This window comes from Selaginella moellendorffii, unplaced genomic scaffold (assembly GCF_000143415.4).
Source record: "Selaginella moellendorffii unplaced genomic scaffold, v1.0 SELMOscaffold_15, whole genome shotgun sequence".
NCBI classification, from domain to species: domain Eukaryota; kingdom Viridiplantae; phylum Streptophyta; class Lycopodiopsida; order Selaginellales; family Selaginellaceae; genus Selaginella; species Selaginella moellendorffii.
Genome location: NW_003314276.1, coordinates 2622936 through 2635987, shown reverse-complemented (window position 1 = coordinate 2635987; position 13052 = coordinate 2622936). Strand labels below are relative to the sequence as shown.

Here is a 13052-nt window from a genome sequence, read left to right as displayed (position 1 = left end):
TCTTCCCCCCTTCAAGAATTTGGGGCCCCTGGGCCTTGATTTTGTGGTGGTTCCGGTCAATGAGGATTTGATTAGGTTTTTGGAGGCTTGCTGGGAACTGGTTTCCCAAGGAAGAAAGCGGACTGGTGTTTCTGTGACAATGTGGTCCAGGAATTTGATCAGGTCACCGTCCACAACCGCCAAAGGAATTATTCCAAATTCTCGCACAGCTAATAGGAAGTTGTGTAACTGACCTTTTGTTAATACAACCTTTGCTAGAATCTTGTTTGCAGTATGCCTTGCTCCTTCATGATATGATGTTCCGAGAACAATGAGCTGAATCATGCATTTGATACTTCCGAAGGTTCTAGCTTGATCAGGTATGTTCCAGCAAAGGACCTCCAGTACCTTCTTGTGATCGAAGCTGCATTGTTCTTCCACACCATCCAAAAAATAATTGATGACATAAGTGAAAAGATTTACACCTAATGCTTTTCTGAATCCCTCTGTCATAAACGCCTCATGTACACGTGGGCCTACATGGAGTGCAAGTATATGCCCTTCAGCTTCCCCTGCAATACTTCTCAGCCACAACATGAAGGAGTCCCAACCCAGTAGTTTGACCGCCAAGAAAACTGATGACTCCACCAAAGTTAGAATGTAGAACAGCCTGATCCCATACACAAAGTTGGCCACCTGCCCTGTACCCGACGATGAGATGGGTTTGTAGTCTCCTGACTCGAGCCGAGCAAGAGAGAAACCAAATGTTACAGCTGCACTACACACTTGGAGCCCATGGAATATGAGATGTATGAACAGGTGCTTTATAAGCTTTGGCGGCAGCGTCCTCAGATAGCAAAAGTCATAACCTACGAAAGCGCAGTACAATGACGAGGTCAATATCCCTCCTAAGATACTTTTGTGGTACCCAGCGGCTACTAAGTAATCAACATTCTTGCTGCCTAGGAACACTCGCACACCCTCTGAAAGCAGCAGACCAGAAATGAGCCTGAAATCGTAAGACTTCAGCTGAGAGACATAACCCCCCAGCAGGATCACTGTGGCACCCACGAACGCTATTTGCCCTATGTATGTTGCACCTTGCTCCAAGGCTGCCAATACTAGAGCCACATATTTCACTTGCACTGACAGACTCACCAATCTCTGTGCTCTCCTCTTATGTTCTTCCGTGTTGCCATCTGAGTCCCAATCTTGTATCTCCATTGTAATCTCGGCTGCTCTACAGCTATGTCACGGCGATGTACACCAACGAAATTACAAGCAGGGATTTGGGAAGCTGTCGCAGTATCGTAACAAATATAGCACATGAAAGCACGATTCTGTTGAGTATGAGACAATGCAAGCAAAGCATAATGTAACAGGACAGTGCATCTTGGAGTTTTGAGGGGTAAAAACAACAAAATGTTTCGTGGCAGCTTATTTTACAAGGTTGCTGCTCAGCAATAGATCCTTCACTAGTTTTAAATCTAGGCAAAGGAAATTCAAGGCTCAAAAGACTAGTTTGAAATGCAGGCAAAGGAGATGCAAGGCTCAAAAGACTAGTTTGAAATGCAGGCAAAGGAGATTCAAAACTCAGATCATCAACCATGTGTAATGAAAAGATCAATTATGTTTACTAATACCATATAGATACCAACATAGTCTTCGCAAAGACTGTTTGCTGTGTAGTTTCCAAGCCTTTATGGCATACCATCTTCTCTGGTTGACTGCTAACGTTTCCAGAGGAGTTTGAAACCATTGAGTAGCTCTTCGAGTTCTCAAATGTTTGGAGCAGTAAAGGTACGACAATTGTGACAATCTCGCTTGAGAATGATTTCGTAAATCACACCGCTGTAAATGCCATCACCTGGGCTGGTTCTCGACACTTCCACCTCGCGCAACTCCAGGTTGTGCTCAGATGCCTCGTTAAAGAATGCTCGATCAGTGCTGAAAAAAAGAAACAAAAGATTCAAGAAAACACAAAAAAAGAAGCAAAATAACCTCTGTATGCGAGAGACGTAAGCAAGAAGAAACTTGCGGCAGTGGTGGTGTTGCAAAAGTTTGTTGACAGTCCTGATTAGCGGAGGAATGTTGCATTGCTGGTAGCGTGATAGGATCTGTTCAAGGAGAAACTTGGAGTAAAAAAGCTTCCATCAAAGGGATATAAATGTCGGCCCCAAGGATGTAGTCAAATCCCTCCGGATGCTTGTCAAGGATGAGAGAGAGCTGTTCTTCATTCCCCCACTCAAGCTTTTCACAGGCAATCCCTGCAATGAGGAAAAAAGAAAAAATCAAACAAACAAACGAGATCTCTCATATATCATATATCAGTGAGAAAGAACTCACGCGATAGCAACGCCGTGTCCTGCTGAAGCGCCACGTTTTTCCGCATGATCTAGCAGCGATCCCCAAACTTGTTTTAAGAAACCATGCATGAAAATTCCTGCCTTTAAAACGATGTCATTGTGATCAGTCATGACGACTTTGCGGCAGCCAATCCTTCCACACAAAAGGCCAGTCACTCCATGAAAAAAAACCATGAAAAAAAAACAAGTGTTAGAAAAAAAAAAAAAAGAGAGAAAGAAGAGAAAACCATGCCAAGAACTTTATACCAACACCAGAGCCCAGCTCAATGATCGAAGCTCCTTGAAAACTTTGGCTATGATCCACAATGTAATTGAGGAGAAGCTCGGTGCCAGGCCAGATTATCTGGCCAGTGAGGTCGTAGTCCGCTGCGAGCTATCGCATTGAAAGAGAGGAACCGAGAGAGAAAGAACACACTCACTGGAAGAGCATTGTAGGCTGAGCACAGGAATCTCGTGATGGCCGATGGAAATGCGCTGCTCAACGTAGCTAGCAGTGGATGATAGAATCGATTAAATCCTAGTAGCTTACTTCTCGTCCAGGAACAGCGATCCAATACCTCCTCCATCGTCGTCCTCGTCCATCGCATGAGCCCTAAGAGAATAAGAATGTTACTCAAAAAAGATGCGCTAAAGCCCTACGGGTTAGGGTTTATGAATGGCGGCAAGATTTGGATGCTCGCGCATTGCCCGGCTATCGCGCATTGCCCAGGTACCCAGCCGCGCCAGATCGATCGCCACGCAGCCGGTAGCTCAGGAATCCACCGAGGATGAGGCGGACGATCTTGCCGCTTGCTCCAATGCGGGCGTCTGGAGCTACAGGGATTTCGCGCAGATGCTCCACTCTTCCTCCTCCTCTTCCAGTCATTCGATCGAGGCGGCGCTGGGCAGGCTACGCCGGGAAATCTCCACTGACGCCGTGGTGAAGATCTTCCAGTGCCTCAAGGACGCCGATCTCGCCTGGGAGCTCTTCCAGTGCCTCTCCTCCCCTCGATTCGGCTTCCAGCACAGCCTGGATGTGTTTGCCAGGACCAAGCGCCACAGGGAGGGCGGGAATCTCCTCAAGAACGAGCTCGCGACGATATTTCGGCCGGATGTGGAGACCTGGAACGTCCTCATCACCGGCTACTGCCTGGCTCGCGAGCCCGAGGAGGCATTCGCGGTTATTAGGGAGATGGAGGAGGATTACGGCGTGGCGCCGTCGCTCAAGACCCACAATCTCGTCCTCCACGGCCTGTGCAAGTCGGGCCAGGTCCTCGCGGCGATGGATCACTTCGAGATGGTGAGGAGATCCATGCCGGTGACCGCTGCGACATTCTCGATCCTCATCAATGGCCTCGTCAAGGCAGGTATGATGATCCAAGCTCACTCCCTCGCCCAGGAGACCACAATCAATGGCTGCACGATCGACATCCACACCTACACCGCCATTGTGGACTGGCTCGCCAAGAACAAGAAGATCGAAGAGGCCGTGGCTCTGATGGAGAAGATCACTGCCAATGGGTGTACTCCCACCATCGCCACCTACAACGCTCTCCTCAATGGTCTTTGCAAGATGGGACGCCTCGAAGAAGCCATTGATCTCCTTCGCAAGATCGTCGACAATGGCTGCACGCCGGACGTGGTCACTTACACCTCGCTCATCGATGGCCTCGGCAAGGAGAAGCGATCCTTCGAAGCTTACAAGCTTTTCAAGGAGATGGCTTTGCGGGGACTGGCTCTCGACACCGTCTGCTACACTGCTCTCATCCGGGAACTCCTCCAGACCGGGAAAATCCCGCAAGCTTCCTCGGTCTACAAGACGATGACGTCCCACGGCTGCGTTCCCGACGTGGTAACTCTCAGCACCATGATCGACGGCCTCTCCAAGGCCGGGAGGATTGGAGCGGCAGTCCGGATCTTCAAGTCGATGGAAGCTCGAGGCCTGGCTCCAAACGAGGTGGTGTACAGCGCTCTCATCCACGGCCTGTGCAAGGCCAGGAAGATGGACTGTGCGCTGGAGATGCTGGCCCAGATGAAGAAGGCGTTTTGCACCCCGGACACCATCACTTACAACATCCTCATCGACGGGCTTTGCAAGAGTGGCGACGTTGAGGCAGCACGGGCCTTCTTCGACGAGATGCTCGAGGCCGGATGCAAGCCCGACGTCTACACGTACAACATTCTCATCTCGGGGTTCTGCAAGGCCGGGAACACCGACGCTGCCTGTGGAGTCTTCGACGACATGAGCTCCAGCCGGTGCTCCGCAAACGTTGTCACCTACGGGGCTCTCATCTCCGGCCTCTGCAAGCGCCGCCAGCTGACCAAGGCCTCGCTATACTTCCAGCACATGAAGGAGAGAGGCTGACCTCCGGACAGCTTCGTCTACAGCAGCTTGGTGGACGGGCTCTGCAAGTCGGGGAAGCTCGAAGGTGGCTGCATGCTCTTTGACGAGATGGAGAGGAGCGGTGTTGCAAACAGCCAGACGCGGACCAGGCTGATCTTCCATCTCTGCAAAGCGAACCGGGTCGACGAGGCCGTGTCGCTTTTCAACGCCATCAGGAAGGAAGGAATGCCGCACCCTTACGCCTACAACTCGATCATCAGCGCTCTCATCAAGTCGGGCAAGGTGAACCCGTGTACCAGGAGATGACTCGCTGGTGGAGGCCCGATCGCGTCACCTACAACGCACTGCTCAATGGGATGATCACAGCAAACAGGATGGACAGAGCTCACTTTTATTACCTGGAGATGACCGGCAGAGGCTACGTTCCTCCCATGTCCATACTGACGACTGACTGAAGGAGCAAGCTTGATACTCAGTGTTCTTGGCTGTGACGTCGATCTCCAGATGTGGTACCAATGCCTGTGTACAGTACGTATTGTATTTGTGAATTACAAGAACTTCGTGTTAGAAAATGGTGGTTACTGGCTAGAGACCAGCTATATAAACTCCCTTACCTTCTAAAGATAGTGTGTGTCTGTTGTGAAACCATTCTCCCTTCTCAGATAACAGTATAGCCTCATAAATACGAGGACTCCTCTTGAGCATGCCCAGCTCCGCTTCACTCAAGTTGGACATTGCCTTGTGGAAAGTGGATTCATCCATGAACCATATCCAAGCAGCCACCAGCCCAACTACAATATCGTCTAGCTCTGACTTGGCACCAATAACCTCAGTGACAATGCCAGACAGGTTGATAGTGCTTCGCTTGTTCTTGAGTTTACTGAAGTCCACCCTACTCAAAAACTTGTTCATGATACCTGACCTCTGATGTTTCTTACTCAAGACTGTTATAAACGGACCAGTAACTGATTCATATCCCGAACCTGTTTCGAGCTCGGAATGGCTTACTTGTCTTTTAGATATTGACCACTGCCTATGAATGAAAATCCTGTGAAAGATATCTGCAGGATCAAAAGCATAGCTCCGGTAAACACTCGGACTGCTCCACCACTCTAAGAATGTCCAGGCCGCTTCGGCTTTGATCTCGTCGTCGCTTCCGTCAATAATGGATTTGATTAGATACTCGGATGCTTGCTTGGAAACTGCTTCACGAGGAAGGAAGCCCACTGGTGCTTCTGTGACAATGCGGTCCAGGAATTTGATCACGTCAAAGTCCACAACCGCCAAAGGAATTATTCCAAATTCTCGCACCGCTAATACGAAGTTGTGTAACTGACCTGGTGTTAATACAACCTTTGCTAGAATCTTGTTTGCAGTATGCCTTGGTTTTTCATGATATGATGTTCCGAGAGCAATGAGCTGAATCATGCATTTGATACTTCCAAAGGTTCTAGCTTCGTGAGGTATGTTCCAGCAAAGGAGCTCCAGTAACTGCTCGTGATGGGAGCTGCGTTCTTGGTGTTCTTCATCCCATTTTTGGTGTTCTTCATCCAAAAACCAATTGATGACGTAAGTGAAAAGATTTACACCTAATGCTTTACTGAATCCCTCTCTCATAAACGCCTCATGCACACGTGGGCATACATGGTGTGCAAGTATATGCGCTTCAGCCTTACCCGCAATACTTCTCAGCCACAACCCGAAGGAGTCCCAACCCAGTAGTTTGACCGCCAAGAAAACTGATGACTCCACCAAAGTCAGAATGTAGAACAGCTTGATCCCAAACACAAAGTTGGCCACCTCCTCTACATCCGACGACGAGATGTGTTTGTAGTCTCCTGACTTGATCCGAGCAAGGGAGAAACCAAATGTTACAGCTGCACTACCCACTTGGAGCCCATGGAATATCAGATGTATTGACAGCTCCTTTATATGATTTGACCACTGCCTCGAACAGCAAATGCCATAACATCCCAAAGCCCAGAAAACTATCCCTCCAAAGATACTTTTGTGGTACCCAGCGGCTACTAAGTAATCAACATTCTTGCTGACTAAGAACACTCGCACACCCTCTGAAAGCAGCAGACCAGAAATGAGCTTGAAATCGTAAGGCTTGAGCTGAGAGACGTAACCCCCCAGCAGGACCACAGTGGCGCCCACGAATGCTATTTGCCCTATGTATGTTGCACCCTTCTCCAGGGCTGACAATACTAGAGCCACAAATTTCACTTGCTCTGACAGACTCACCAATCTCTGTGCTCTCCTCTTAAGATTTTGATGTTCTTCCGTGTTCCCATCTGAGCCCCCAACTTGTATTGCTGTATCATTCTTCATTGTAATTTCGGCTGCTCTACAGCTAAGTCACGGCGATGTACACCAACGCAATTACAAGCAGGGATTTGGGAAGCTGTCGCAGTATCGTAACAAATATAGCACATGAAAGCACGATTCCCTTGAGTATGAGACAATGCAAGCAAAGCACAATGTAACAGGACAGTGCATCCTGGAGTTTTGAGGGGTAAAAACAACAAAATGTTTCGTGGCAGCTTATTTTACAAGGTTGCTGCTCAGCAATAGATCCTTCACTAGTTTGAAATCTAGGCAAAGGAGATTCAAGGCTCAAAAGACTAGTTTGAAATGCAGGCAAAGGAGATTCAAAACTCAGATCATCAACTATGTGTAATGAAAAGATCAATTATGTTTACTAATACCATATAGATACCAACATAGTCTTCGCAAACACTGTTTGCTGTGTAGTTTCCAAGCCTTTATGGCATACCATCTTCTCTGGTTGACTGCTAACGTTTCCAGAGGAGTTTGAAACCATTGAGAAGCTCTTCGAGTTCTCAAATATGTGGAGCAGTAAAGGTACGACAATTGTGACAATCTCGCTTGAGAATGATTTCGTAAATCACACCGCTGTAAATGCCATCACCTGGGCTGGTTCTCGACACTTCCACCTCGCGCAACTCCAGGTTGTGCTCAGACGCCTCGTTAAAGAATGCTCGATCAGTGCTAAAAAAAAGAAAGAAAAGATTCAAGAAAACACAAAAGAAGAAGCAAATAACCTTTGTATGCGAGAGATGTAAGCAAGAAAAAACTTGCGGCAGTGGTGGTGTTGCAAAAGCTTGTTGACAGTCCTCATTAGCGGAGGAATGTTGCATTGCTGGTAGCGTGATAGGATCTGTTCAAGGAGAAACTTGGAGTCAAAAAGCTTCCATCAAAAGGATATAAATGTCGGCCCCAAGGATGTAGTCAAATCCCTCCGGATGCTTGTCAAGGATGAGAGAGAGCTGTTCTTCATTCCCCCACTCAAGCTTTTCACAGGCAATCCCTGCAATGAGGAAAAAAAAAAAAAAAAACAAACAAACAAACGAGATCTCTCATATATCATATATCAGTGAGAAAGAACTCACGCGATAGCAACACCGTGTCCTGCTGAAGCGCCACGTTTTTCCTCATGATCTAGCAGCGATCCCCAAACTTGTTTTAAGAAACAATGCATGAAAATTCGTGCCTTTAAAACGGTGTCATTGTGATCAGTCATGACGACTTTGCGGCAGCCAATCCTTCCACACAAAAGGCCAGTCACTCCTACAAACCATGGAAAAGAACAAGTGTTAAAAAAAAAAACAGAAAGAAAGAAAGAAGAGAAAACCATGCGAAGAACTTCATACCAACACCAGAGCCCAGCTCAATGATCGAAGCTCCTTGAAAAATTTGGCTATGATCCACAATGTAATTGAGGAGAAGCTCGGTGCCAGGCCAGATTATCTGGCCAGTGAGGTCGTAATCCGCTGCGAGCTATCGCATTGAAAGAGAGGAACCGAGAGAGAAAGAACACACTCACTGGAAGAGCATTGTAGGCTGAGCACAGGAATATCGTGATGGCCGATGGAAATGCGCTGCTCAACGTAGCTAGCAATGGATGATAGAATCGATTTAATCCTAGTAGCTTACTTCTCGTCCAGGAACAGCGATCCAATACCTCCATCGTCGTCCTCGTCCATCGCATGAGCCCTAAGAGAATAACAAAAGATGCCCTAAAGCCCTAGGGGTTAGGGTTTATGAATGGCGGCAAGATTTGGATGCGCGCGCATTGCCCGGCTATCGCGCATTGCACAGGTACCCAGCCGCGCCAGATCGATCGCCACGCAGCCGGTAGCTCAGGAATCCACCGAGGATGAGGCGAACGATCTTGCCGCTTCCTCCAATGCGGGCGTCTGGAGCTACAGGGATTTCGCGCAGATGCTCCACTCTTCCTCCTCCTCTTCCAGGCATTCGATCGAGGCGGCGCTGGACAGGCTACGCCGGGAAATCTCCACTGACGCCGTGGTGAAGATCTTCCAGTGCCTCAAGGACGCCGATCTCGCCTGGGAGCTCTTCCAGTGCCTCTCCTCCCCTCGATTCGGCTTCCAGCACAGCGTCCACACGGGGAACGCGCTCCTGGATGTGTTTGCCAGGACCAAGCGCCACAGGGAGGCCGGGAATCTCCTCAAGAACGAGCTCGCGACGATATTTCGGCCGGATGTGGAGACCTGGAACGTCCTCATCACCGGCTACTGCCTGGCTCGCGAGCCCGAGGAGGCATTCGCGGTTATTAGGGAGATGGAGGAGGATTTCGGCGTGGCGCCGTCGCTCAAGACCCACAATCTCGTCCTCCACGGCCTGTGCAAGTCGGGCAAGGTCCTCGCGGCGATGGATCACTTCGAGGCGGTGAGGAGATCCATGCCGGTGAGCGCTGCGACGTTCTCGATCCTCATCAATGGCCTCGTCAAGGCAGGTATGATGATCCAGGCTCACTCCCTCGCCCAGGAGACCACGACCAATGGCTGCACGATCGACATCCACACCTATACCGCCATTGTGAACTGGCTCGCCAAGAACAAGAAGATCCAAGAGGCCGTGGCTTTGATGGAGAAGATCACTGCCAATGGGTGTACTCCCACCATCGCCACCTACAACGCTCTCCTCAATGGTCTTTGCAAGATGGGACGCCTCGAAGAAGCCATTGATCTCCTTCGCAAGATCGTCGACAATGGCTGCACGCCGGACGTGGTCACTTACACCTCGCTCATTGATGGCCTCGGCAAGGAGAAGCGATCCTTCGAAGCTTACAAGCTTTTCAAGGAGATGGCTTCGCGGGGACTGGCTCTCGACACCGTCTGCTACACTGCTCTCATCCGGGGACTCCTCCAGACCGGGAAAATCCCGCAAGCTTCCTCGGTCTACAAGACGATGACGTCCCACGGCTGCGTTCCCGACGTGGTAACTCTCAGCACCATGATCGACGGCCTCTCCAAGGCCGGGAGGATTGGAGCGGCAGTCCGGATCTTCAAGTCGATGGAAGCTCGAGGCCTGGCTCCAAACGAGGTGGTGTACAGCGCTCTCATCCACGGCCTGTGCAAGGCCAGGAAGATGGACTGTGCGCTGGAGATGCTGGCCCAGATGAAGAAGGCGTTTTGCACCCCGGACACCATCACTTACAACATCCTCATCGACGGGCTTTGCAAGAGTGGCGACGTTGAGGCAGCACGGGCCTTCTTCGACGAGATGCTCGAGGCCGGATGCAAGCCCGACGTCTACACGTACAACATTCTCATCTCGGGGCTCTGCAAGGCCGGGAACACCGACGCTGCCTGTGGAGTCTTGGACGACATGAGCTCCAGCCGGTGCTCCGCAAACGTTGTCACCTACGGGGCTCTCATCTCCGGCCTCTGCAAGCGCCGCCAGCTGACCAAGGCCTCGCTATACTTCCAGCACATGAAGGAGAGAGGCTGACCTCCGGACAGCTTCGTCTACAGCAGCTTGGTGGACGGGCTCTGCAAGTCGGGGAAGCTCGAAGGTGGCTGCATGCTCTTTCACGAGATGGAGAGGAGCGGTGTTGCAAACAGCCAGACGCGGACCAGGTTGATCTTCCATCTCTGCAAGGCGAACCGGGTCGACGAGGCCGTGTCGCTTTTCAACGCCATCAGGAAGGAAGGAATGCCGCACCCTTACGCCTACAACTCGATCATCAGCGCGCTCATCAAGTCGGGCAAGGTGAACGAAGGACAGGCAGTGTACCAGGAGATGACTCGCTGGTGGAAGCCCGATCGCGTCACCTACAACGCACTGCTCAATGGGATGATCGGAGCAAACAGGATGGACAGAGCTCACTATTATTACCTGGAGATGACCGGCAGAGGCTACGTTCCTCCCGTGTCCATACTTCACAAGCTCGCCGACGACCGACTCAAGGACATGCCGGGTCCTGCTTCGCGGCCTTGTTCTTCGTCTCGTTCTTGAGCAAGCTTGATACTCGGTGTTCTTGATGTCCATCGGATAGATCCAGATAGGCCTGTGTATAGTACGTATACATTTTTGTAAATTACAAGCTTTAGCAAGAACTTATGTGCTTACCAGTAGCTGCGATGTCTTGTGGTTGCGCCATCTTGCCAAGCCATTGCTATAGAGACAAACTCCAAGAGAACGCTAAGCTAGCTAGCTTTGGCTAGAAAGAAAAGAAAAGGAAAGAATAATAGTCTTGCCTGAGGGGGAGAGAGAGAGAGAGAGCTCACTTTCATTACCTGGAGATGGCCACCAAGAGCTTCTCTTCTCTGTTTCTCGAGCTGGCTAGATTTTTATTACACTTGGAGCACTCCTAAAGCAGCCGGGCACTGAAGTAGGCATTGACGAACACTACCGAGGCTGCGATGCTGATTGCTAGTAGCAATCCAGACGGGATGGGCTGTCGAGTTGCTGCCAGACGAATGCCTGTGTGATCTAGAATTTGTAAGTCCTTTCTAGCAAAGAGAGAGTGATTACCAAAAACTGCGATGAAAAGAAATGCCACGCCGAATCCTATGGCATTGGCGAGGTCTTTCGTGTCGGGGTTGAGCATCAAAAGATACGCCTGAAAGACGATCCAAGGAGATAAGCGAGCTATAGATCATCCGGACGAGCTAGCTATGACTAGAAAGATTTGCTTACCACCGCGAATGCGATGCCGCCAGTGAGGCCACCCACAAGAGATCCCTTGCTGCCAGTTCTCGAGTCTGCAAAGAAGAAAGAATTATATTCTTGCCAAATGCAAGAGCTCGCATTGCAAAGACTCACAGGCAAAGAATCCGCCACTGAGAAGCGTCAATCCATACGCCGCCGCCGTCGCTGGCGCAATCTCCTCCAGCCCCGCCCTGCATCGCAGCGCATCGATCCTCCTCTTCCTGCCATTGCTTCTGCCAACGCGGAGATCTGTGACGCCTCCCACCCTCGTATTGCCAATCTTGAGGCTGCTCGAGCTCGCATTGCCGATCCTGCGCGGAGAAAGCCCGGTCTTCACGTCGATTGCCCTAGACGGAGCTCTTAGCCCTAGAATCGCCTCCATAGCTAAACTCCCACGCGATGCTCGCTCCTTCGGACACAATGCACAAACATGTGGCAGTGACACGTGGCTTCGGCCGATTCAGCCGGCGCCCAGCTTAGGGCTGACGAAGTCCACGTGGCTTCTCGAGATTCGTCCAGCGGATGCGCGTAAAACCGCCAGAGGGGAGTTTAATGGCGCGCTAGAGCCCTGGATCTTCGCCACACGATCGAGGCGAGCTCCAGCTTCTCAAGCTCGATCCAAGCGCACAAGCTGGGAGATCATCGCCCGGTAGGGTATTTCGATGAGGTTTTGTGGATCCGGCCGCCGGCATTGATCCAAGAAGCTGGGATTTCCAGCGAGGAGACCGCTAGGGCAGATCGCCATGGACCAGTACGAGATCATGGAGAGGAACAAGGAGCTGCAAGCGCTCCAGGTGAAGCAAGAGGCAGTGCGAATGGAAAATACGCTACTCTCGGAACATCTATCGGTAAGTTCTTTCCAGATTCTAGCTTCGTTGTTCGTGAGTTTTTCCTCTCTCTTCCAGAGGATTGTGACACGCAAGGGGAGCTTGCAACTTCACCTGGAAAAGATGGAAGAAGAAGAAACTGAGAAGGAAGAACAGGAGGCAGCCGAGGCACTACGCCGGAGCTCGAGACGATCGTTCCGGATTTTTCACGATGGTCCTCCGGTGCCAAGAGCCACAGTACGATTCTTGTCGCCGCCAAAGATACCTTCGCTCTCGCCACCCAAGCAAAGAGCCGAGGCGCTTCCCATGAGCACCGAGGAGAAAGTTGAGATCGCTGATGAAGAATGCGGACATCTCACTGATCAAGTCGAGAAGTTGCGAGCGGAGAACGATCGCTGCCTCGATGATCTTGGTGCTGTTTACAATGAGGTGAAGCGAGGCATGAGGGAAACGAAGAAGGAGAAGAACAGCTTCTACAGGGAGGTGATTCTTTTGTCAGAGATCAATCCCGGAAAGGTGATCTATGCCGAAGATGTGTTGAGGTAATGCTTGTTCTTGGCTTTTCTTTGTCTG

At 50.5% G+C, this 13052-nt stretch overlaps 4 protein-coding genes and 1 pseudogene across 6 annotated transcripts in view; 2 read left to right on the top strand and 3 right to left on the bottom strand.

Moving 5' to 3' along the window:
• The window catches only part of LOC9641345, a 12763-nt pseudogene extending 1688 nt beyond the window's left edge, over positions 1-11075 (top strand).
• Positions 1583-2959, bottom strand: LOC112346535 (protein-lysine methyltransferase C42C1.13-like). 3 transcript variants are annotated; one of them, XM_024675723.1, is made up of 8 exons: positions 2875-2959; positions 2765-2832; positions 2592-2711; positions 2427-2503; positions 2326-2374; positions 2145-2246; positions 1981-2086; positions 1583-1926 (listed from the first exon to the last, which is right to left on the bottom strand). In XM_024675723.1, exons 1-8 carry the CDS (start codon positions 2925-2927, stop codon positions 1758-1760), a joined length of 744 nt encoding a protein of 247 aa, XP_024531491.1. In that variant the 5' UTR covers positions 2928-2959; the 3' UTR covers positions 1583-1757. The 3 variants fall into 3 exon arrangements, with proteins under 3 accessions (XP_024531491.1, XP_024531492.1, XP_024531493.1); XM_024675724.1 differs by having other exon boundaries at positions 2427-2500; XM_024675725.1 differs by lacking the exon at positions 2592-2711 and having other exon boundaries at positions 2427-2500.
• Positions 7343-8726, bottom strand: LOC112346537 (protein N-terminal and lysine N-methyltransferase EFM7-like). Its single transcript, XM_024675726.1, has 8 exons — positions 8629-8726; positions 8519-8586; positions 8346-8465; positions 8186-8262; positions 8085-8133; positions 7901-8002; positions 7737-7842; positions 7343-7683 (listed from the first exon to the last, which is right to left on the bottom strand). Exons 1-8 carry the CDS (start codon positions 8676-8678, stop codon positions 7515-7517), a joined length of 741 nt encoding a protein of 246 aa, XP_024531494.1. The 5' UTR covers positions 8679-8726; the 3' UTR covers positions 7343-7514.
• A 63-nt stretch (positions 11076-11138) lies between the features above and the next one.
• Positions 11139-12090, bottom strand: LOC9641344 (protein FATTY ACID EXPORT 4, chloroplastic). Its single transcript, XM_002970743.2, has 4 exons — positions 11767-12090; positions 11641-11705; positions 11476-11563; positions 11139-11424 (listed from the first exon to the last, which is right to left on the bottom strand). The coding sequence occupies exons 1-4, from the start codon at positions 12032-12034 to the stop codon at positions 11312-11314; spliced, it is 534 nt and encodes a 177-aa protein (XP_002970789.2). The 5' UTR covers positions 12035-12090; the 3' UTR covers positions 11139-11311.
• Positions 12091-12160: 70 nt separating this feature from the next.
• The window catches only part of LOC112346520 (coiled-coil domain-containing protein 113-like), a 1805-nt gene continuing 913 nt past the window's right edge, over positions 12161-13052 (top strand). Inside the window, exons 1-2 of the mRNA XM_024675650.1 lie at positions 12161-12500; positions 12558-13021. Coding sequence (XP_024531418.1) covers positions 12396-12500; positions 12558-13021 — 569 coding nt within the window. The 5' untranslated portion in view covers positions 12161-12395. The remainder of the gene's footprint in view (positions 12501-12557; positions 13022-13052) is intronic.

Bases quoted from the DNA above. Each gene is read 5' to 3' on its own strand.
- LOC112346537 (XM_024675726.1), bottom strand. From the start codon at position 8,678: ATGGACGAGGACGACGATGGAGGTATTGGATCGCTGTTCCTGGACGAG. The intron at 8,134-8,185 runs GCACGAATTTTC...GATCGCTGCTAG, and splicing joins ACAATGACACCGTTTTAAAG to ATCATGAGGAAAAACGTGGC. The intron at 7,684-7,736 runs GTTATTTGCTTC...TCTTTTTTTTAG, and splicing joins TACATCTCTCGCATACAAAG to CACTGATCGAGCATTCTTTA.
- LOC9641344 (XM_002970743.2), bottom strand. From the start codon at position 12,034: ATGGAGGCGATTCTAGGGCTAAGAGCTCCGTCTAGGGCAATCGACGTG. The intron at 11,706-11,766 runs GTGAGTCTTTGC...TCTTCTTTGCAG, and splicing joins CAGTGGCGGATTCTTTGCCT to ACTCGAGAACTGGCAGCAAG. The intron at 11,564-11,640 runs GTAAGCAAATCT...ATCGTCTTTCAG, and splicing joins GCGGCATCGCATTCGCGGTG to GCGTATCTTTTGATGCTCAA.
- LOC112346535 (XM_024675723.1), bottom strand. From the start codon at position 2,927: ATGGACGAGGACGACGATGGAGGAGGTATTGGATCGCTGTTCCTGGAC. The intron at 2,833-2,874 runs GTAAGCTACTAG...ATCCACTGCTAG, and splicing joins TCGCTGTTCCTGGACGAGAA to CTACGTTGAGCAGCGCATTT. The intron at 2,504-2,591 runs GTATAAAGTTCT...TTTTTTTTCATG, and splicing joins TGAGCTGGGCTCTGGTGTTG to GAGTGACTGGCCTTTTGTGT.